General features: G+C 55.8%; 1 protein-coding gene across 1 annotated transcript in view; it reads left to right on the forward strand.

Moving 5' to 3' along the window:
• Positions 1-21,782, forward strand: part of TGM2 (transglutaminase 2) — a 32,005-nt gene extending 10,223 nt beyond the window's left edge. The window contains exons 4-13 of the mRNA XM_040447083.1: positions 2,241-2,359; positions 4,850-4,978; positions 6,047-6,224; positions 9,837-9,972; positions 10,650-10,753; positions 12,316-12,558; positions 14,622-14,894; positions 18,358-18,518; positions 19,114-19,250; positions 19,964-21,782. Of these exons, the coding sequence (XP_040303017.1) occupies positions 2,241-2,359; positions 4,850-4,978; positions 6,047-6,224; positions 9,837-9,972; positions 10,650-10,753; positions 12,316-12,558; positions 14,622-14,894; positions 18,358-18,518; positions 19,114-19,250; positions 19,964-20,114 (1,631 nt within the window). The 3' untranslated portion in view covers positions 20,115-21,782. The remainder of the gene's footprint in view (positions 1-2,240; positions 2,360-4,849; positions 4,979-6,046; positions 6,225-9,836; positions 9,973-10,649; positions 10,754-12,315; positions 12,559-14,621; positions 14,895-18,357; positions 18,519-19,113; positions 19,251-19,963) is intronic.
• The last annotated feature ends 459 nt before the right edge of the window (positions 21,783-22,241 follow it).

A 22,241-nucleotide genomic window follows, 5' to 3' on the forward strand; every position in this document is an offset into this window, starting at 1 on the left:
ACCTGGCTGAAGTCGGACGCTTAACCGACTGCGCCACCCAGGCGCCCCGGCCGGCTTTTATTTTTAGGTATAACAGTAAGACAGGAGAACATCCTCTTCATATAAGCTTTAAGCATTACAGGGAAACGGCCCCCCTGTTGACTCTCCTCCTTGGGGAGCACCATTATTAGCTGTCTTGGGTGGCTCCCCTCCTTAGATTCGAGTGCATGTGCCTGGAGACATTGCTGCGTTAATGGGTTTCTCTTAAACATAAAAGGATCCCACAGTATACATCAACCTACAACTTATTCCATTTTTTCCCCTCTACCGTACATCCTGAGGATTTTTCCCCATCAGTGTGCATCCATCTGCTTTTTCTTCTTAAGAGCTCAGAATGTTCCACATCTTGCCAGTGAGGACAGTGTATTGATCTGGCCCTCCACCCAGGGACATGAGGTCGTCCCAGGGAGGTCCTCACAGGGAAGATCGCTCATCCTTGCTCACATGCCCTGGGGCCACATGACATGGTGCCTTGGGACAGAAGTGGCTTCTCTGGACCGCACTGGAGATGTGTTTTGATCTCACCAATCTGCAAAGCTTACGGCTAGTCGCCAGCCCTGCCCGTGGAGCAGGAAGACGCCAGTGTCCCCCACTCGTCGACACTGCAGGGTCTCAAAAAGTTCAGGGAACAGGGAGCGGAGTTCTGGGGATGTCTCCAGCCCCGCCCCATCCCCGCCCCGCGGATTGGGGTGGCTGTCAGCCAAGCAGCACAGTGACTAAAGTGACCCACATCCCAGGGCGGGAGCCCGGAGGGGACAGTTGGCGCTGATGATGCTGAGGCAGGAAGTTGGGCTCAGTGGAGGTGTGGGTGTGGGTGGGATAGGAAAATTGCTATCCCTCTGGGGCCTGCCTCTGGAACCCGAGCCTCCTATCCCCGAGGGGGGGGGGGGGGGAAGGTGGGGGGGGGGGGGGGGGGGGGGGGGGGGGTTCTCATCCCCACCTTGACCAGCAGAGCTGCGAGGAGGGCACGGTCCCTGCCTGCTGAGCCAGGGTGGGGCCGAGCTGACATGTACTGACACTCTCCCCACAGTGACGAAACACCCTGGGTTTTCCTTTCTCTTTCGTTCTCCCAACCTATCTGCTGACTTACCACTGCCTAGTTCATTTACTGTAAGGCTATTTTTATTGCAGTCCCGGGAGCCAACAGCGCAGGACATACAAGGCAAAAAATCCTCGGCCCCTTTCACATTTGCTTTCCTCCGTGCAATAAGAGGGGGTTTGCGGGTGGGCCAGACAGCGCCCGGGGACCCGAGGGGCCTGAGCCCCTGCATCCCGGGCCAGGGCCACCATATTTTTAGGGACCCTTACAAATATTTTTTTTTTTAACGTTTATTTATTTTTGAGACAGGGAGAGACAGAGCATGAACGGGGGAGGGTCAGAGAGAGAGGGAGACACAGAATCCGAAACAGGCTCCAGGCTCCGAGCGGTCAGCCCAGAGCCCGACGCGGGACTCGAACTCACGGACCGTGAGATCGTGACCTGAGCTGAAGTCGGACGCTCAACCGACTGAGCCACCCAGGCGCCCCCAAAATATTTTAATTTCTTTTAAAATCATGAGAAAAAAAAAATGAATGTTTAGGTCAGAGGATGTGTTTTGACATGTGATATTAATATATTTGTCATTGTACCAATGCAGTCATAAAGTATATTTAAAAATTTTTTTTTTTATGGAGGAAGGGGCCCACGGAAGCAAAGATGCCCAGGGCCCACCAAAGTCATGACGTGGCCCTGGATTCCCTCTCCCCAGCCTCAGCTTCTTCACCTGTGAAGTGGCGAAGGTAAAGGCCAACTTGACCTTTACGGCTCCTGCGGTCATCAGCCACAGGCCACTGAGTTCCAGGCATTTCCTGGCAGCCGCACCTTTGCTGTCTCTGGTCCTCTGCTTGGAATGTCATCCCGCCAGGCTCCAAGTATCTAAATCTTAGTCCTTCATCAAGGCGGCATTCAGAGGTCACCTGTTCCAGATGGCCCTCCCGGACCCCCTCGAGGCGGACAGGATCCCGACTCCCCTGAGCCTCGGTGACCCTAGTGGGCTTTCTCTCTGCCTTGAATTACGCTCCTGCTCACACCGGCTGAGGGCTTTGGCTTGCAAAACACCTCCCAGATCTGCATTCCATGTTACGGCGCCTGGCTGCCCTATCTGTGGTGACCCTGTGCCTTGCCAGACCCAGAGCTGAGGCCCCTTCTTTCCCATCCCCAGGGGATGCTGTGTACCTGGACTCGGATGAGGAGCGGCACGAGTACATCCTCACCCAGCATGGCTTCATCTACCAGGGCTCGGCCAAGTTCATCAAGAACATACCCTGGAACTTTGGGCAGGTAGGGCCGCACGCTGCCTTTTCCACCGCTACAGGCCCACTGTGTGCTGGGCCCTGGGTCTGAGGCGCTGAAAGCTTCAGAGGTGGGAGCTGGTCTCGGGGATGTGACCACAGGCTGTCAGGGATTCAAGGGCCCCGAAATGGCTGGAGGCTCAGAGAGGGCCCAGGCCAAGCCCGAGATCATACGGCAAAGGGTTGCCCTACCCACCGTGGGAATGGCAGCCCCAGATTCAAGGTGGGGAAAGAACCAGGAGAGCCTTTGGGAATTGTGGGGCCGGTCGGTGCTCCAGGAGGGAGAAAGGGAACATTCAAGGCCATATAACTAAGTAATAAAAATGCTCACTATGTGCTAAGTAAGTCCCGAGAGGAGGCTTTAAACCATCATCTCGATCAGTGGTTTTCAAACTTGAGCGTACATTAGAAATCACCAGAAAAGTGTGTTAAAGCACAGATCACTGAGTCCCCACCTTTAGTTTCTGATTCAGTAGGGCTGGGTGCGGGCTGAGAATTCGAATTTCCAACTAGATCGCAGATGATGCTGATGCTGCTGACCAGTGGTCATACTTTGCGAACCACTGGTTGTCTCAGTCAGCTGCTGCTGAATAACAAACAAGCCTGAAATGTACACACTTAACAACACGTTTACAACTTAACAACAACCATTTATTATTTCTTACAAATTCATGGGTCAACCAGAGCCTAGCTGTCTAGGCTGGGCTGGGCTGACCTCAGCTAGATGGCTCATCCCTGTTCCATGTGGTTCCTCACCTTCCAGCAGGTCATCCTAGGCTGGTGGTTCAAACTAGTCATCTTATTTCCTCTGCCATCCAGCCTCCTATGAAAGTTCTTGAGACATTGCTGAGAAAACTCATGAAGCAAGAGTCCTCCCACTCCTGGCCCTTCAACCTCCTGGTGTGTTAGGGGCTGTTGACCTTCTGACATGGGATTCACCTTGAGACTTTTTCCAACAGCCCCTGAGGTGGGGTTTCCATATTCGGGCCTCCAGAGTCCTGCCCTGGGGCCACAGAGAAGTCTTCTCTGTGTGCTCTGGAGCTCTGACCTCAGTTTCCCCATCTGAATATTGGGGATAATGGTTGTAAGCATATCTGCCCAGGAACCTGTAGCCTGCTGTGAGATGTACGTGAAATGGTGGTATGACCGGGATACATAACATACATCAAGAAGTAAATTGGCTTTTCTTTCCCAGGGCTCTGTATTTTACCCTGACCAACAGAACAAAGCCAAGTCCTTCCTTTCATCCCCTGAGTTCCTGTTTTGGGTCCAGGCTTGTGTTGAGCCACTGGACACAGCCCTTGTGAATCTTCGGGAAGCCATCACAATCCGGGATGATAAGACCTAGAGAAAGGAAGTGAATAAATTGCCTGTGGGGATCAGGGAGATTCCTGAAATAGGGCAAGGTCTGAGCTGGGCTTTGGAGGAGGCGGAAATGCGGTCTACTAAGCAAGGGGAAGTGCCTGAGCAAAAGCTCAGAAGAGTCATGCTTAAGAAGAATTTTGTAGCCTTGGGGAGCACTGTATGTGCGAAGGAGCCCCAAGAGATGAAGAGAGAAAAGTCAGCAGTGTCCGGGTTGTGAATGTCAGGCTGATGGCACTAGGGAGCCACAAAAGGGCTCAGAGCCATAGGGAAGCTGTTCTGCAGCATGGAGGGAGGCCTGAGATAAAGTCTGCTTTGGGGCAAGACCACAGAGATGGGGAGGAGGGGCCAGGTTGCCTTTGGACTTGTCAGACTAGGTGGTGCGGTGTAATGAGACAAGGAGGGAGGATCCTACTTTTAATAATGACAATGAGGATGAGAAGGTGTGAGCCATACAGAGAGTAGCAGGAAGAACATTCCAAGCAAAGGAAATAGTAAGTGCAAAGGCCCTGGGGCCATGAGTGTGGGTGAGAGTGGTGATAAGAGGTCAGAGATGGGGTGTGGCCCGGATTGTGAAGGGCCTTGCAGCTCACAGGGAAAGTCTAAATTTTATCCTGGGTGCAGTGGAAACGGGAGTCATAAGACTAGATTTATATATACAATTGACCTCAGTTCCAATCAGAGCAGTGTGTGGGGGTGGGGTGGGGGCAGGAGAGGAATCTCATCAGCTCTGCAGGGTGAGTCAGGCCTTAGGGGAAGTGGGATATTTGGCAGAGCAGAGATGGGAAAGGGGCGGTGGCAGGGCCTGAGGTGACTCTGAGGAGAGGGACGCTCCAGGGACACTACAGTTTCTACTCCAAATCCCCAGGACCCCCCTAGCCAGGCTCTGAACGCAGGCACATCCCCTTCCTCTTTCTCACACTTTGTCACTGTCCCACCCCACCCCGTCCCGGGCCAGACAAAGCCGGCATCGCAGAGATGTGGCAGACCCAGCCTGGACCTCCCTAGTGCGAGAGGTGGACCAGAGAGGACGTAGAGCTGCAGAGCTTCAAGGCAGGCTTCCCGGAGGAGGTGACTTCTCATTTCCCTCATCCTCCTCTTGTTTCCTACAACACAGTTTGAAGACGGGATCCTGGACATTTGCTTGACGCTCCTGGACATGAACCCCAAGTTCCTGAGGGATGCCGGCCGCGACTGCTCCCGCCGCAGCAGTCCCGTCTACGTGGGCCGGGTGGTGAGCGGCATGGTGAGTGAGTGGCTGGCCCGCCCCGGGGTCGAGGCCCACGATGGGCCCCAGCGGACTCCTCCCTTCCTGTGATATGGAGGCTGTGCTCCACACTGGGCTCGGTAGGGGGACTCTCAGCTAAGAGTGCGTGTATTTGGAAAGGCAGGATTTACACCAATAAGGGTAATGTCGTGTGGTCCCTAACTCACTCATTCATTCATTCATTCCTTCACTCATTCAGCAAATAGTTACCAAGTGCCATCTGTGTCCTAGGCACTGGGGAAACAGCCGGGTATAAGCCATGTATGGTCTCTAAGTTCATGGAGCTTACGTTCTAGTGGGTGGGTGGGAGGAGACAGAAATGTCATTAACAGAGACATTAACAGAAATGTCAAGTGAACGAGGGCACAATCGTAGACGATAACGCACGTACTGAAGGAAGCCAGAGGGTGTGAGGGGGTCTAACTGCAGAGTCCAACTTCGGGGAGGAGCTGTGGGGGCCTCCCTAAGTGGTGATCCTTCAGCTGATATAGGAACTCGGAGACGAACATCCCAGGCAGGGGGCAGTTTGTGCCAAGGCCCTGAGGAGGGAAAAACTTCGGCAGGTTCGAGGAGCAAAAAGGAGGCTGGTGCTGCCGGAGTGGAGTGAGCAAGGGGGTGCGGGGTGCCCGACGTGGGCCGGGATTAGACCACGCAGACCTCATGGACCCCGGTCGGGAAGCTGGATGTTATTCCCAAGGCAACGGAGTTTGGGAGGAATGACACAATCCGGGCAGGGGCCAGAGAGGGTCTTCGTAAAACTCAGATCACCTCTTGTCACCCTCCTGCCACACCCCATGGACAAGTTCACATCTCCAGCGTCACCTTCGTAACCTCGACCCCTCTCCACCTCCTCCCTTCCCTTTCTCTCTCTCCCATCTGCGGCTCCGGCCCCAACTGTCTCTCACATACCGGCCTGTCATACCTTGGTATCTTTGCATGGGCTGTTCCCTCATCCTAAACTCCCTTCCCTGCCTTTCCCCACGCACTGAACTCACAGCACCTGCTTCCCAGGCTCAGTCCCTCCGATGATGCCCCCGCTGGTTGTAGGTCAACTGCAACGATGACCAGGGCGTGCTGCTGGGGCGCTGGGACAACAACTATGGGGACGGCATCAGCCCCATGTTCTGGATCGGCAGTGTGGACATTCTGCGGCGCTGGAAGAGCTCCGGCTGCCAGCGTGTCAAGTATGGCCAGTGCTGGGTCTTCGCGGCTGTGGCCTGCACGGGTGAGCTGCACGCTGGATGGGCGGAGGGCCTGGAACCGGCGCCGGGAGGGGGGCAGGGAGAGCTCTCCAGTGGGAATCAGCAGCCCCCAGTTCCGGTCCTGCTTCTGCCTCCAACACCACCAATGTGCCGTGTGGCCTGGAGTCAGCAGCTGCCCCTCTCCGGTCCTTTGTCCAACAACTAGCCCTCAGGTGGTCATTGGGACCAAGGGATGTCGTTTGGGAGGCAGCGTGGGCTCAGGGTTGACGATGCGGGCTTTGGAGCACACCCGAATTAAATATCCCCAGTGACAGTCGCCTGCTCTGTGACCTTGAGCAAATGACTTCTTTCTGAACCTCAGTGTCCTCATCTGTAAAATGGGGGTAAAAGGACCTGTCTCCCACGGGGGTTGATCTAAAGCTGCTCAGCAGAGAATTCGGCCTAGGGCAGCTCTCAGTAAATATTAGCTATTAGTAGCTTGACAATAACAGCAATATCAATGTCAAGAAAGGGAAGGCACTTTGTAAAATGCAGACGAGGAAAGACAAAGCAACGTAAACCCAAGAAGTAAAATGAATCTTTAAGTAATCTTAAAAATTCGAGCCCAGAAAATGCTGAAGGTGGTTCTGGGTTGATGATGGTCCGTATGGGAGTGGATGAGTAGCCTGAACCAGTTAGAAACATAGACGCTGGATCCATGGCCTGAATTCAGATCCCAGCTCCGCTCTACCCGCTGTGTCCCCAGACAATCACGACCTTCTCTGAGCCTCAGCTCTGCCACACGGGACGTAACAACAGCGCCTTTATCCTGAGGCCACTGCGAGGATTGAAAGAGTTAACATGTGCAAAGTGCATGAAATGATTTCGGATGCATAACAGTAATTATTTATCTCCTGCTGTATTATTCTCACTACAATTACCGTGCAGCTGTCATTTCTTAGGCTCAGGAAATCTAAGAGGCGGGTCCTGGTTCCCAGCTTCTCTGACTCCGGGACCAGGCGCCAGGCCCAGAGAAGGGCCTCCGGGAGCCCCAGCGCTGTCCTCCACACCAGCGGTCTGGAGGCCGTGTGGCCCGGGCTCCCAGCTGGGCTGTCCCTGCTCCCCCTTCTCCACGGCCACACCACCCGTGACTGCCAGCTCCTGGGACCTATGCGTTCCCTTTTCTTGTGCAATCCCAGACCCCTTCCTCTGAGGGGCCCACGGGTTTTCTGGAGACACATCACCAGCCATGTCCTGGGTGCCCCAAGCTCACCTTGCAGACACCTCCCTCCCCTGGGCTGTGACCTCCGGAGGGCTTAGCTGTGGATCTTGCGCTCGACGCCTCTCTCCCCAAGGCGAGGGCTGAGTCTGGGTCCCTGCAGCCTTCTCCCAGGCCTGGCCCGTGACAGAACTGGGGAAAACCGGTTGTGGCTTACGTTTGTGCACAGGCCCTGGGGCCTCTGCCGGGAGCTGCAGGCGGGTGGGGGGTGGACGAGGCCCAGGGACTCCCCTGGGGTCGGGCTGCCTGTTTGGAATCCCAGCTCTGCCTCCGGCCCCTGGAGGGGTCCTGGGTGGGCTTGGGCAAGACAGCTGGTGTCTCCAAGCCTGTTTCCTCACCTAGAAAAGGGACACAATGGTGACTGACCAAATTCACAGAGAGCTCTTAGGACCCGGGCAGATGTCACTGGTTCAGGTCAGGCTCGGGTTTGTGGAAGAAGGTGGGATTCCTCAGCTGGATCCTGGAGCATTTTTGGAATGTCCACGAGTCAGCCAACAGTGACTGGCTGGGTGTTTGCAGGGACGGGCACCACTGTGCTCTTCCGCCCTGGGCACCGGGGCAGACGATACTGCCCACACCCACCGTCTCTCTGAATCACCACAGCGTTCCCCCAAAGCTGCTATTTATTAGCTCCCCGTAGAGGAGGAAATGGAGTCCCGGAGACCGGAAGTGGCTGCCCAAGGTCACACAGCTGGTGAGCAGCACAGCCAGGCTTGAAACCAGGGGTCCTCGGTTCTGGGGCAGCCTCGCGGCCTGAGACTGATGGTGAGACCTCTTGGGACACTATCTTTTGGACACCGGTGGCGCCGTGCTCCTCAGGGACAGGCCTCCCCCCACGTCTGGTCTATATTCTGAGGCCTGTGATGTGGTGACGGGGCAAGGTCCGGGGTTGGGACACCAGCCTCTGCCAAAAGGGCAGCAAAGAGCCTACTGCCCAGGTCCCAGGACAAGCAACCAGGCTGGAGGCAGAGGATGAGCACTGTCCTTCCTCTGTCCCCTCCCAGGGGCCCTCGTGTCTCCTGGCCGGCATCCAGGGCCGTCCCAGAAGCTCTTGTCCGGCTTGATGGAGGGCCAAGGGTGACAGAGCTAAGGTCACACATCCTGCCCCCTCACCCCCACCCTCTATCTCAGAGACTCGGTCTCAATCAAGACTAAAAGACAAAAGTCCCCCAGGTTACATTTAGTGAGGCTTTCCTCACTTTTTAAAAGAGATATTTACTTCCTTTATCCCACCCCGAGAATATGTTACTTTCACAAAACACATAAAAAACACAAGAAAAAATGAGAGAGTGAGAAGACACCCAAAATGCCATGTGTCAGGAGCACCCCACCGCTCAGGCACGAATCGTGCCCCCGGCTTCCCCCTCCTGGCCAGCGGCTGTCCTGTCACCGCAACCTGGCCCCTCCCCCGCCACTACGACCTCTGTAAACCGTGCCTGGGCATGAGCACAGGGCCCTCTTCTTCCCCGATGGTGTCCCAACGTGACTGCCGGCCCTGTGTGCATACCCCAACCCCGTGTCGTAGAGGAGGACACAAGGCCCGGAGAGGTGGGGGGGGACTGGCCTCGGCTCACGCAGCCCACAGCAGCTGGGGCTTGAATGGAAGCCTCTCCCTGCTCCCCACCCCCACCCCACCCCGACCCTTGTTCCCTCCTCTGCCTGCTTCACTATTTGCTCCCTGCGCTGAATTTCCATGGTTCCTTGCTCCTTCCCTTACCCCCTTCCTCCTCTCCTCTCTCCACTTCATCCACTTGACAAAATTGTCTGTGCCAGGCCTGTCCTGGGTCTGGGCACCTAAAGGAAGACAGATCCCTCGCTGCCCTCAGAGGACTAGTTACATAATCCCTCCCGTGTCCTTACATTGAGAATGATGATAAATCCCCAGTCTTGCTACGAATGCAAATGAAACAATCTAAACCTGGCGGGTGGCCTTCCAGGCTGAGGGAACAGCAAATGCCAATGCCCTGTGGCTGGCGGGAGTGTAGAGAGTGCCGGAGGGACAGCAAGTGTGACTGGAGGGAAGTGTGCAGGAGGCGGTCAGGGGCCAAACCTTGTACGGCCAAAGGCCACAGCCCGAAGTCTGGCCTTGACCTCAGCGGCCATAGGGAGATACCGAAGGCTTAGCAGGGGAGTGTTGATGTCAGACTTGCATTTTGGGGTCTTCTTCTGTTAGCTGTGATGTGAAGAGTCAGAGCGGACATGGGGTGAGCGGCGAGGTGGGCACCACCATCCAGCTGAGGGGATGACGCCTGCTGTCACTACCTAGACAATGGGTACAATGCTGCCTGGGATACAGATGGGCATGTGGAGGCCCAAAGCAGGGCAGATGTCTCCAGAGCCTAATCCCTCTTTCCATCACGTCCTCCTCCCACCCTAGTGCTGCGGTGCCTCGGCATCCCCACCCGAGTGGTGACCAACTATAACTCGGCCCACGACCAGAACAGCAACCTGCTCATCGAGTACTTCCGCAACGAGTTTGGGGAGATCCAGGGTGACAAGAGCGAGATGATCTGGTGAGCTGGGGCCCAGGGTCAGGGGTGGAGCCCACTGGGGAGGGTCCCGCGGAATGGAAAGCCGGGAAGACTTCTCGGAGGAGGTCACATTTGAATTGGGTTTCAAAGTTGAACAGTATTTGGACAAGGGGGAACAGGACTTGGGGAGGGCTCTCCAGGTAGGGCCCCAGCGGGAGCGAAGGCCAAGAGGAGGGAAAGTCATGAAGTGCATGAAAAGGTGTCAGGGGATTGGGTTTTCAGGAGTCTGGAATGCCAGGTTAGGGGGTCTGGGCTTGCCTCCCAAGGCAACAGGTGCAACAGGTTGTCACCAAAGTCTTCATACTTGGAGAGGGACACAGATGACACCGGAGAAGCTGACAGAAGGAGGCTGGGGTGTGTTCCAGGTGCACAGGGATGAGGCCTGGGCTGGAAAAGAAGGGACAGCAGAGAAGTGAGGAGGTCCCATCGGCTGGACTAGAGGAGCCACCGAAAGCGGAGGATTGTGGGAGGGGGCGATGACAGTGACTCCGGGGTAGCAGCGAGCGCCTGGCTAGGGCCCAGGGGAGGAAAAGCAAAGAAGGGTGTCGGGGACACCCTGGGTTCAGCTTGGGACAGGCAAGTGTGGACTGCCCGTGGGAGGTGACAGTGAAAGTCTTGAGTTTGAGTCCTGGCCAACGTTCGCCCCGTTTCCCCAACAGGAACTTCCACTGCTGGGTGGAGTCATGGATGAGCAGGCCAGACCTGCAGCCGGGCTACGAGGGGTGGCAGGCCCTCGACCCCACACCCCAGGAGAAGAGCGAAGGTGGGTGGGTGTGGCCCTCTTCCCCAGGCGGGGAAACTGAGTCTTGGAGAGGACTCCCCCACAGTCACTTGGCCGGTTCTAACCCCCGCGTGGCTGATTCCAGAGACCCCTGACTAGCCCGCACGAGGGTGGGAGCCCTCCGTTGACCGTGTATGTAATTCACACGCGTTGTGGCAAACAGAGATTATGAAAAAGCACAAAGGAAAAAAAAAATCAAATCGCATCTTTGTCCTCTTCCCCCGCAGAGGAAGTATCATTCACGTTCACACACAGCTTCTAGTAATTTCCTATTACATACTCGTGTGTATGTGTGTGTGTGAGAGAGAGAGAGAGAGACAGAGACAGGGAAAGAAAGAGGGAGAAAGAGAGACAGAACGCCACAGCAAAATCGGGTGAAACCAAATGGATCCTTTCTCAGGAGCATATTGTTAAATGCATAGAATATATTACCCAGGGTCACAAACAAAAGCAATTACACCGAGACAGAGTTATCAACGGTTTTTAAAAATAAATTTATGATAGAATAATATATGCCTTACCTAACAAGATCTAGGGGTGGAGATAGTAAGTTCCATTATGTACTCGTAGAGATGCATAGAAGTGATATTTCCAGTTATCTATGACAACTATAAAGCGATATAGAAATATCTGTGGTCCTTATGGCTGACAAGTCATAAGTGCATCTAAGACGATGGTTTGTCTGCTTTCACAATCGAAGGAAGTGTTATCAGAATTCAGTGAAGATAAAGATGTGATTTTTTTCCCATCCAAGTTCACGGGCCTCTGAATTCTGTTTGCAGCGCTTTGGGGGTCCTTTGGTCCCCGCGTTAAGATCTCGGGCTGCACGTGGCCTTTTGTCTTGGTTCCATCACTTCTCCTTATATCGCCGGCCTTTCTCGATCAGAGAGTTTTGGGTGATTTTAGATTTAAATTAATATTGCTGCGTTCCATCGAGTGGATATACCGTAGTGTAGCTACCCAGACTCTAGCCCTCAACCTTGAACTGTGTTGAGCGGTCAGAAGCAGTTGTAAACCCCACGGAGATAAACACCCGGCTCTCCTGTTCATTCGGTCAACGTGCCCTCCCCGAGAATGTTGTTGGTCCCTGGCTACAGGTCTCTGCGCGGGCAGGAAGCAAGACAGACACACTGCCTTCTGCCCTGTGGCTCCCTCATCACCTCGGGATGCCTGGCAACACGCTTCTATTTTATTTATCAGACCCTTACATGGCATTTAGCATATGCAAATCCTCATTAGCTGGGTACAAATATCCGCACATAAAACGGGCTTAGGGAAGGGAAGTAACTTGCCCAAGGTCACACAGCTAACAAGAGACCAGCTGAGATTTGAACCCCAGAGGCCGGGCCGGCTCCGGAGTCTCCACTCTTCATTCTTAGTCTCTGCCGCCTTCCCAGAAATGGAGTCCCTGAGTCAAAGGGCTGGATGGTGTTGGGATTCTTTGCTACATGTGGTTGAAATGGGGGAGGTTTGAGAGGGTGCCACTCCCCGCCGCCTCCCCTCCCCCCACTCAGCCCACCGTCTCCCCTCCTCCCCCCAAACAGGGACATACTGCTGTGGGCCCGTTCCGGTCCGTGCCATCAAGGAGGGCGACCTGAGCACCAAGTACGACGCGCCTTTTGTCTTTGCTGAGGTCAATGCCGACGTGGTGGACTGGATCCGGCAGGACGATGGGTCCATGCACAAGTCCATCAACCACTCCCTGGTCGTGGGGCTGAAGATCAGCACTAAGAGCGTGGGCCGTGACGAGCGGCAGGACATCACCCACACCTACAAGTACCCGGAGGGTAGGTGCCCCGCTCCTCGGAGCCTTCAGCACCGCCTTGCACACAAGCAGCTCATTTCACCAGCCAGCGGGCTTGCGTGGGCACGCACACACGTGCGTGCACCTGCGCTTTCTTTGGCAGCCTGTGTACGATAATGACCTGTGGGTTACTCTCCATTTTACTTTTTTCTTAAAAAAAAAAAAAAGCACACCGGGGGGGAGGGGTGCGCCTGGGTGGCTCAGTCGGTTGAGCCTCCGACTTCGGCTCAGGTCGCGATCTTGTGGTTCACGGGTTTGAGCCCCGCGTCGAGCTCACTGCTCTCAGCGCAGAGCCCCCTTCGGATCCTCTGTCCCCCTCTGTCTCTGCCCCTCCCCTCCAACCCCCTCTCTCTCAAAAATCAATAAAAATTAAAAAAAAAAACTTTAAAAAGAAAAAAGCACCCTGGGAGACAGTGGTAGACGATTATTCATTTAGGAAAAGAATTCTGTATTCCATAAAAGGATTCCATTTGGTTTTTGAAGCCTGGCTTTTTTGGCTGGTTTGACTCAAATAAATCTGAAGGGATGACAGTTATGTAGGAGAGGCATGCATCTGAACAGCAAAATTAATGACGTCTGTGCTGTTCATTAACAGTATTTATCGTAGTGGCATCTACAACTGAAAATGGGCAAATCCCACTTTTTTTTTTTTTTTTTTTTTTTGTAATTGCAACACATCTGGCCTAGAGAGGCTCGGAAGTCCAGAGGGCCAAGGAAGAGGGATGCCAGGAGCTCTGTAGTGTTTATTCATGCAGTATTTCACACACGGCTGGGGAGGTGAGTGTGACGATAGATGGGTAAGGAGAGAGAAATGGAGCGAGAGAAACTTAGCGAGCTTCCGTCAGAGACAAAGAGGAAACTGCTTTCTGCATCTCATGTTAAATCAGTAGCGGCAAGAAAAGAACACAGCTTGTGTTGAAAATTGCTTTTGAGCACATCCAACAGCCAGTTCAACACAGTAGATGTTCTCTAAGCATCTACTGTGTGCCAAGCACAGGGTGTATTCACAGAGGTCACAGACACCATCGCCCCCGCCTCCGTCTGACTCCCACGGACTTCCCAGCGCTGGCTGGGGGGTGTGGGTGATAAATGGCCATGCCTTAGCCGGAAGGGACAAAACAGAAGGAAAAGGTGCTTTCCCTGGTCTCTGAAAGGTCTAGAGCTGATGGTTGGGTGGGAGACATAGATACGCACCCAGCGACACTGGGGACAAACCTAACAGGAACGGGGCGGGGGGCCCCGGGGAGTAAATAGTGCACCAAGAAGGGGAGCTCCGCAGGTAGGGAAAGGGAGGGAAAAGATCTCAGGCAGAAGTAATCCTTGTGCCAACACTTGGAGGGGAGAAAGTTTGCATTGTATTACTGCTTAGTACCCACCGAGCACTGTCATAGGCTTTGGGTACGGCAAAAAGATAAGTAAAATACACTCTTAGTCTTTGAGCAGCTCAAGAGGGCAAGTACATAAAGAGAAAGCAACTTGGTTAAATAAAAAGCATGATAGGGGCGCCTGGGTGGCTCCATCGGTTGAGCGCCTGACTCTGGCTCAGGTCATGATCTCGCGGTTTGTGAGTTCAAGCCCCGCGTCGGGCTCTGTGCTGACAGCTAGGAGCCTGGAGCCTGCTTCAGATTCTGTGTCTCCCTCTCTCTGCCCCTTCCCTGCTCACGCTCTGTCTCTCAAAGATGAAGAAACATTAAAAAAAAATTTTTTTTTTTTAAAAGCATGATAGGCAATAGGTACCCGTGAGACTCCAGAAGGCGTTGTGATTCATTCACCCTGCGGAAAGAGCGGTCGGAGAAGGCTTCCTGGAGGAGGAGGTGGGGGGTGGGGATAAGGATTTGGGGCTGGGTCTTGAGGGATGTATAGGAGTTTACTTGTGGGAAGTAAATAAAATACTCTCTCATCCTCCTGGCGCAGAAATGTAGACAAGGGGCTCCTTGTGGCTGCCCTGAGTCCCCGGGACCCTGAACGTCGGCCTGCCCTGTGCCAGCCTCCTTATCCTTGCTCCCTATTTCAGCTCTAATGGAGCTCTCTCCTCCCTCCTCACAGGGTCCCCAGAGGAGAGAGAGGCCTTCAAGAGGGCCAACCACCTGAACAAGCTGACTGATAAAGAGAACACCGGGATGGCCATGCGGATCCGCGTGAGCCAGAGCATGAGTATGGGTAGCGACTTCGACGTCTTCGCCTACATCACCAACAACACCTCCGAGGAGCACACCTGCCGCCTCCTGCTCTGTGCCCGCACCGTCAGCTACAACGGGATCCTGGGGCCCGAGTGCGGCACCAAGGACCTGCTCAACCTTTCCCTGGCGCCTTTCTCCGGTAAGGCCCCACGTTCCTGGAGCACTTACTGACCACCGACCCCCAAGGCACGAGGTCGCATCCTGAGCGCTGGGCATGTGCAGTTTTCTCCCCCTGGGTCAGGCCCTGCCCAAGTACTTTGTAACTAGCAACCCATTTCATTCTTCATCGGAGGTGGCTTCTCGCATTGCCGCATTTTTCGGGTGAGAAGACTGAGCACGGAGAGGTGACGCAGCTTTCCCGAGGCCACACGGTTAGGGAGTGACGGGACTGGGGCTTGAACCCGTGCTCTTAGCAACTGTACTGTTTTGTCCCGTCTCATCTTCACGTGACCTTCGACTGCTTGCCCGGACTCTCTACTGCCTGCTTCCAGCTAATTCCTTCCCTCGGCCTCCGGTACTGCCTGTGCCACGGCCCCTGAGAGCACCTCCCAGTCTCCTCTTTATCAGCCAGCTTGTTCAGGGGGTTGGCCCTCCACACAGTGCCACCTCCTGGTTTCTCTATCTTGGGTCCCCCATAGGCACTCCTGGAGACTCACGCCCAGAGCAGACCGTCTATCAGGGTCCCTAAGAATGGGTGAAGCCCTCAGGGGCAGAGCCAATGGCACCGGAGCTGGGCCCCAACACTCACGGCTGCCCAAACACATGTTCCGAGGCCAGCCGGACCTGGCTTTGCCCCTGGCCTCCCCCACCTTCTAGATGTACAAGCTTGGACAGGGTGAGCATGCTCCCTGAGCCTCCAGTCATACTCATCAGTCAGGGGGTCAGTAACACGTCCCTCCCGATGGGCCACTGTGAGGACCGAAGGAGACCCCGTGCTCAGGAAACACCTGGAAAGTGTAAAACTGATCGTGGGGAGGCAGAGAGGCCTTGTGGGTCTGTCCCGAACACCTGCCGTGCCAGACGATGGCCTCAGTGCCGGGCTCCGCGGGTCCTGAGCCCCTGCCAGCCTTGATGGCATGCAAAGGACCCAGCCCTCACCTCTGCATCCGGGCCCCGAGTGTCGGGGGCAGGGGTCCATCCCTGTGCCGTGGCCAGGACCCCCGAGTTCTGGTCCCCACCACTCTGTCAATGGGCCGTGGGCCCCTGGGTATTTGTCTTCTCCGTTCCAGGCATCAAGTCCCCCACTCGCACAAAGGCTGGCTGGTGTTTGAAGAGTCGCGCCAGCCCCTCTGTGTGAACGTACACCCGTCAGGTTCTTCTCATGCTCAGAACCACTTGAAAGGCAGGAAGTGTCTTTCCTGGAATGTATGGCACGAGGTGAACTGCAGCCCGGGCCCGGGATGCTAGAATAACTTCCTTCCTATTGAGTCACCCTTTGCCTCCCAGTTACCATCTGGGCCCCTGGAGCATTGTTCTTCCAGAGCTCAGCCAAGCCTGTCGGTGTTTCTCATCATCCTGGGGATGTGGTCACAACAGAGCGGTCCATCCCGCCTCGGAGACCCTCCCGTTCCGTGAGGGGCACAGCCTGCAGCGGGGAGGGGAGGAGGTCCTGTGTGTTGCCCTCAGGCTGCAGGCCCAGTCTAGGGTGCCTGACCGAGGCCTCCAATGCCAAGCTCAGCCCGAGATAGCCGCTTTGGTGACCCCACACTTTGGCCGCCTTGCTTGTTATTCTTTGATGATAAGATCTGGGGACTTTCCATGTGCTAATTAATGGACAGGAAACCAGATGCAGGACAGGGAACAGAATCCAGTCATCCCCACCCTTGCCTCCTTGCATTGCTTCTCTCCCTTCCCCTTCCTGCCCCCACCCGCCCTCTCTCTCCTCCCGTCTCTCTTCCAGGTGGGTCACTGGGAGTGCAGCCACTGTGGCCTCTGTGACCACGCCCAAGGTACCTTCTAGAACAGGGCAAGTCATGTAAGGAATGACTGAGACTGACCACACAGGTTTTCTTCTCTCAGCCGTCATCTGGCCCAAGGCCAAGGCCCTGGTCCCTGGTCCCACCCTAGCTTCAGCCTTCTGGAAAAGTCAACAGTTGGGACCACGTCCTCTAAGTTCCTGGAGGGCAGTGTTTTCCTTCTTTCCCGTATACCTTTCCAGAATTTCCAGTCACTTCCACCAGGCCCTGACCCAGGGATTTTCACTCCTTTCTGTCTTTTTTGGCAGAAGGTTGGGGTTTCTTCCCCCACGTCATCCGCTCAGAGGTTGGGGCCGATTCACCCTGGGATTGAGCAGCTGGGGTGCGGGGCACGCTGGAGCCTAGACCTTAACTGGCAGGAAGAAGGTGGTTGTCTGTCGGGCCCTCACAGTCCTACGGATGCCCTGCAGGGAATGTCTCAGCGGCGCTCCTGGGCCCAGCGCCCCCCCACCCTCGCCCATCTCGGGTCTCCGCCAGAGCCCTCAGTAGAAAGAATACCTAGCCGGAACCGAACAAGCATGACTTGGCTTGTATTCATTTTTGCCAGTTACCTTCTATTTATAGTACATGACCCTGGTTTGCCCCGCAGAACGTAAAGTGCCCCTAAGCAAGAAAGGTTGAGAAGTATAAAGCGAGTGGACGGAGAGAAAAACACTGTGCAATTGATGAGGCAATACTCAGATGAATAAAAAGTTCCGAGACTGGCTGGAGCCTAGTGGGGGAGGGAGGGGACAGATGGCGGGAACAGAGACAGCGGCATCTCCCATCGTGGCCCTGCGACAGCCAGCGAGGAGAGGTTGGCTGGGCTCCCCTGAGCCCCAAGCCCCAAGCCCGGCCCTCCGGCGCTGCCCTTTCACAGGGGCAGTGGAAAGGGATGGCCACGGTTCTCTGCGAGGAAAGGACAAGCATTCAGTGGACCAGCCTGTGGATTCTCAGCCCTGTGCTCCTCGCACTGTTCTTGTCTGCCTCCCACAAGCCGACCCCTAGTGCCCTGGTGCCTCAGTGGCGTCAGAGAAATGGGGCTAGAAACTACACTTCACCTCGCTGCTGCCGTGGGAGGTGTCGGCCCAGCTGGCTTCTTTCTCATCTCGTCATCACTGGGTGGTTTTTGCTCTGAAATGACTTTTGCCCTTAGCTCCTCCCAGCCGCTGTCCCAGGGAACAGAAGAGGAACAGAGAGGGGAAGTCACCTCCCCGGGCTCACACAGCCAGTCAGCGGCCGAGCTGAGCCGGGGCTTCCTTACTGGCACAAGTGTTTCTTCACCTGTAAAATGGGTGCAATCCCACCAACTTCATGGAGGGAAACTGAGGTCCCGAGAGGTGAAGCGACTTGCCCGGCATCGCCAGTTAGCAAAGGCGCAGAGGCGAGATTAGAACCCAGGCCCGTTGGAGCTCCAACACTTTCCCTACCAGAAGTTCTGCCTGCACCGCACCCCCCCCCCCCAGCTCCTCCCTGGGAACCCCACAGCCCGGGCAGGTGGGGGAAGGGGGGATCTGCCCATTCGTTCACTAGTTATGTGGCCTCAAGCACATTCTTTCCATTCTCTGTGCCTTGTGGAGATGCTGTCGGAGAGGTGGGGGCCGTGATTCAGCGGTCACGAGTGCTCTCCCCTGTCCCCTCCTGCAGAGAAGAGCATTCCCCTTCGAATCCTCTACGAGAAATACTGTGACTGCCTGACCGAGTCAAACCTCATCAAGGTGCGGGGACTCCTCACTGAGCCGGCTGTCAACAGCTACCTGCTAGCTGAGAGGGACATCTACCTGGAGAATCCAGAAATCAAGATCCGGGTAAGGGCTTGGCTGGGCAGGGTGTGGGGGGATGGGCGGGGCCCCAGGACAGGCCGCCCACGCATGCACGCGCCACATCCCTGCCATCTCAAGATCTCTGATGCCCCGGGCTTCCTCAAATCCTAACTTCGTCAAAGGAAAGCATCGTGAAGCCAAAAGAATTTGGGACTCAGACTTCTAGAAATGAATCCTAGAGTCTCAGAGTGGTAGGGTGGTGGGATTTAGGGATCTCAGAACCGTGGACCCTTGAAAGCTAAACTCCTAAGGTAAGATCCCCAGGCCCCGGGCCCTGGTGGGGCAGGGAAAAGCACAGACCCTAGAACAAGGGGGGCGCTTTACATATCCCCCCAAGTCGTGTGGAGCCTCGCTGCCGGTCTGTGAAGGAGACCTGGGCAGGTACCAATATCCAGGTTTCCTAGATGAGGAAACTGAGGCACAGAGGCGGGGAGTGATCATGCCAGAGCTCAATCAAACAATGGAGCCAAATTGCAGCGAATGCAGAGATGGCCCAGCGGGGACTCTGCCTGCCCTGGAGGGGCGCCGGGCCCCTCTCCCTCGGTGCTGCCCCTGACACCTGTCCTGTACCCTCTTCCAGATCCTGGGCGAGCCCAAGCAGAAACGCAAGCTGGTGGCTGAGGTGTCCCTGCGGAACCCGCTCACCACGCCCCTGTCAGACTGCATCTTCACCGTGGAGGGGGCCGGCCTGACCGAGGAGCAGAAGGTCGTGGAGATGTAAGGACCGGTCACTCCAGCTTGGGGGCCTGGGAGCACGGGGCAGGTGCTAATGGAGGGGGGGGCCGCCCTGCCCTATAGCTCCCTCCTCTCATCTCCCACACACCCGCGTGTCCACTCCCAACCCCCTTAGGGACACTTGCCACCCCTGCACCCTCTCTGAGCACCCACACCCCTCTAGCTGCTTTCCAGGCCCGCGTCTTCACAAACCTCAACCGGTAACACATTCAGTCACTAAGCGCCCGCCTCTGGACACACGGGTCCTCCATTTACCTTGAATGTGTACCCGTGTGCCCTTGTGGGTGAATCCTCATAGGGACATATTTGCATATGTGCACGTGAGCGTAGACACTGTATTTTTACTTTTCTGGTGCAACGTAACTGACACGCAGTGAATAACACAAATCACATACGTACAGTTCAGTGCATTTTCACACGTGTGGCCCGCGGAGCATACCCACTCTTACCCCCAAGCGCGCGCGCACACACACACACACACACACACACGGGCCCCTCTTCACGCGAGAGGCAGATGGCCCAGGCTCTTAGAGGAGAGTGGGGCCTGTTTTATTCTCATCAGCATGAAGCTGTACGTGCATGAGGCTCCGTGCGAAGTTCTCAGTAGACACATGTCATCCCTGGCCTGACCCCGCCACGGGGACCAGCCCGGGCCCTCCCCCCCGTCCTCACCCTCTTGCTCGTTCCCTCCACAGCCCGGACCCCGTGGAGGCGGGGGAGGACGCCAAGGTGAGGGTGGACCTGCTGCCACTCCACGTGGGCCGCCACAAGCTCGTGGTGAACTTTGAGAGCGACAAGCTGAAGGCTGTGAAAGGCTTCAGGAACGTCATCGTTGGTCCCGCCTAGGGGCCGGGTGCCCAGCCCCACCTCAGCCAGCTGAGAGCCCCCAGCTTGACCCCGATTTTTGTTCCAAGCTAATGAGCAAAATTTGCCCCTTCTTGGGCCCCGGGCCCCAGACCCCAGAGTCTGCGGGGACTCTTTGGAACGGAATGTATTCCTGCCTCCTCTTGTGGTTCCCCACCTCCCTTTACCTGTGAAGATTGTTCTGTGACTCCACAGTGGGAGCCAAGACTGGCTGCCTGGGCCTGGGGTGGGGGAGGAGCGGGGACCCATGCCTCCCTATGCAGCCCAGATGCCACTGAAAAGCCACTGACTACCCATCCTATTGTTTGATTTACTCCGGCACCCCTTGGAGCAGGCGAAAGAGAGACCGTGCCCACTGACCAGATCCCAAACGATGCACAGGCCCCAGGAGCCCTCGGGGAGACCCAGAGCAGGCACAGGTGGAGTCCCAGGAAAGGCCAGCCCCGAGTTCCCTCCACATCCCAGCAGGCCTGGCCCAAAAGTCCCCCCCCACCGCCATCGTGAGGCGCCTACTATGTGCCGGGCACGCCCCGTCTGGCTGATGCTCACGCGGCTCCAACCCATTTAATCACCACGGGAAATCACCGAGTGGGAGCTGCTTTCTTGACCAAGAGACTGGGGCCCAGAGAAGGGAGGAGGCCCACGCTGCACCAGTGGGGTATTTGCAAGGCTGGGGAGTAGGAAGACGCTGGGACAGAGCCCAGGACTTCTGACTCTGAGTCCGGCCTCCCGTTCACGGTGCCAGCGCTGACCTGAGAATATCAAAGGGCCCATTTGGGACCTGATCCAAAAGGGTGCAGTTGGGGTGAGGTGGGGAGGAGAATTGGAGGGATCTGAGTCCTAGGTTTGAGCCCCAAGTTCAGCCAGCCGCTGCCTTCCCTCTCTGGGCCTCAGGCTCCTCCCTGGGCGATGGAGTGGCTGCACCAGCTCCTGTGCAAGATTCCGGAGCCTTACAGGACCGAGCCTTGCAAATGATAGCAAGCCCTACTCCCTGGCTCCCCGGAGCCCGAGGCCACCAGATGTCTCGGAGTGTGAAACCCTGACCATGACCACCTCCCAGCCCCCAGCCCTGCCTGGGGGTCCCCCATCTGTGCCCAGGCACCTTCCTTCAGACCACAGTTTTGGGGAAAAGAGCCCCAGGGGCCCCTGTCCTACCCACGAGCCTGCACACTGCAATGCGTAGACTTCACGAGAGCCTTAGCTGCCTGTGCTGGTCACTAACCGACAACGTTGGCATCTCAGTTGCCACCTTTTGGCAGGGCTAGGGCCCAGGAGTACAGCCCCTGCCCTGAGGAAGCTCCAAGAGCCCGTGAGCTGTCATCTCTGACTTTTTCCCCCGCGCTCTCCACGTGACTGGGCAGGAAGAGGAACGAGGGAGAATTCTCTATCTGGGGCGCGGTCACAGCCTCCAGGGCCCGGAAAATCCCAGCGAGGGACTTGGAGAAAGTCATGCTGTTGCACACGGAACTTTCTGCTTTGCATAGGAAAGAAACACAAAATGAGCCGACCGACATATCTATGTTCTCACAAATGTGCCTCTAATTCTCTGTGGTTTTATAAACACTTTAGGGTTCCAGGCAGGCAGTAGATATGCTTTTGAGCCACAAAGACTGAGCACTGAAATAAAATAGTTTACTTTGCACATTCAAACAGGGTCTGGTCTGGTTCTTTTACACTTTTGAGGAGGGGAGGTAGGTGAAGTCACTCGCATTGCGACCAGCCACCTCCTGCCTAGGAACCTTTCCTCGGCCTCGGCCCCTCCCCCAGGTCTAAACTTGACAGGCATTCGACGTTCTACCCAGTTTGGCTCTGTCTCTAGCTTCTTCTCCCAACAAATCATGTTTGGGTCACGATAAACTTCCCAAAGCCCTCAAAAGACCCTGTGCACCTCTTAGCTTTGGCATGGGTATTCCCTGAGCCTGGGGTGCCCTTCTTCCTTGGCCATCTGGCAAACTCTTACTCATCCTACAGTGCTCAACACCAAAGTCACTTCTTCTATGAAGCCTTCTTAGATTTCTTCTCAGCCTCCCAGAACCCTGGAACATGAACCAATTCAAACATTCATCACAGTGAATTTTGGTTCCATGTTGGTCTATCTGTCCCCCTCCC

Source organism: Herpailurus yagouaroundi, unplaced genomic scaffold, assembly GCF_014898765.1.
Source record: "Herpailurus yagouaroundi ecotype Mexico unplaced genomic scaffold, PumYag 196, whole genome shotgun sequence".
Lineage (NCBI taxonomy): Eukaryota > Metazoa > Chordata > Mammalia > Carnivora > Felidae > Herpailurus > Herpailurus yagouaroundi.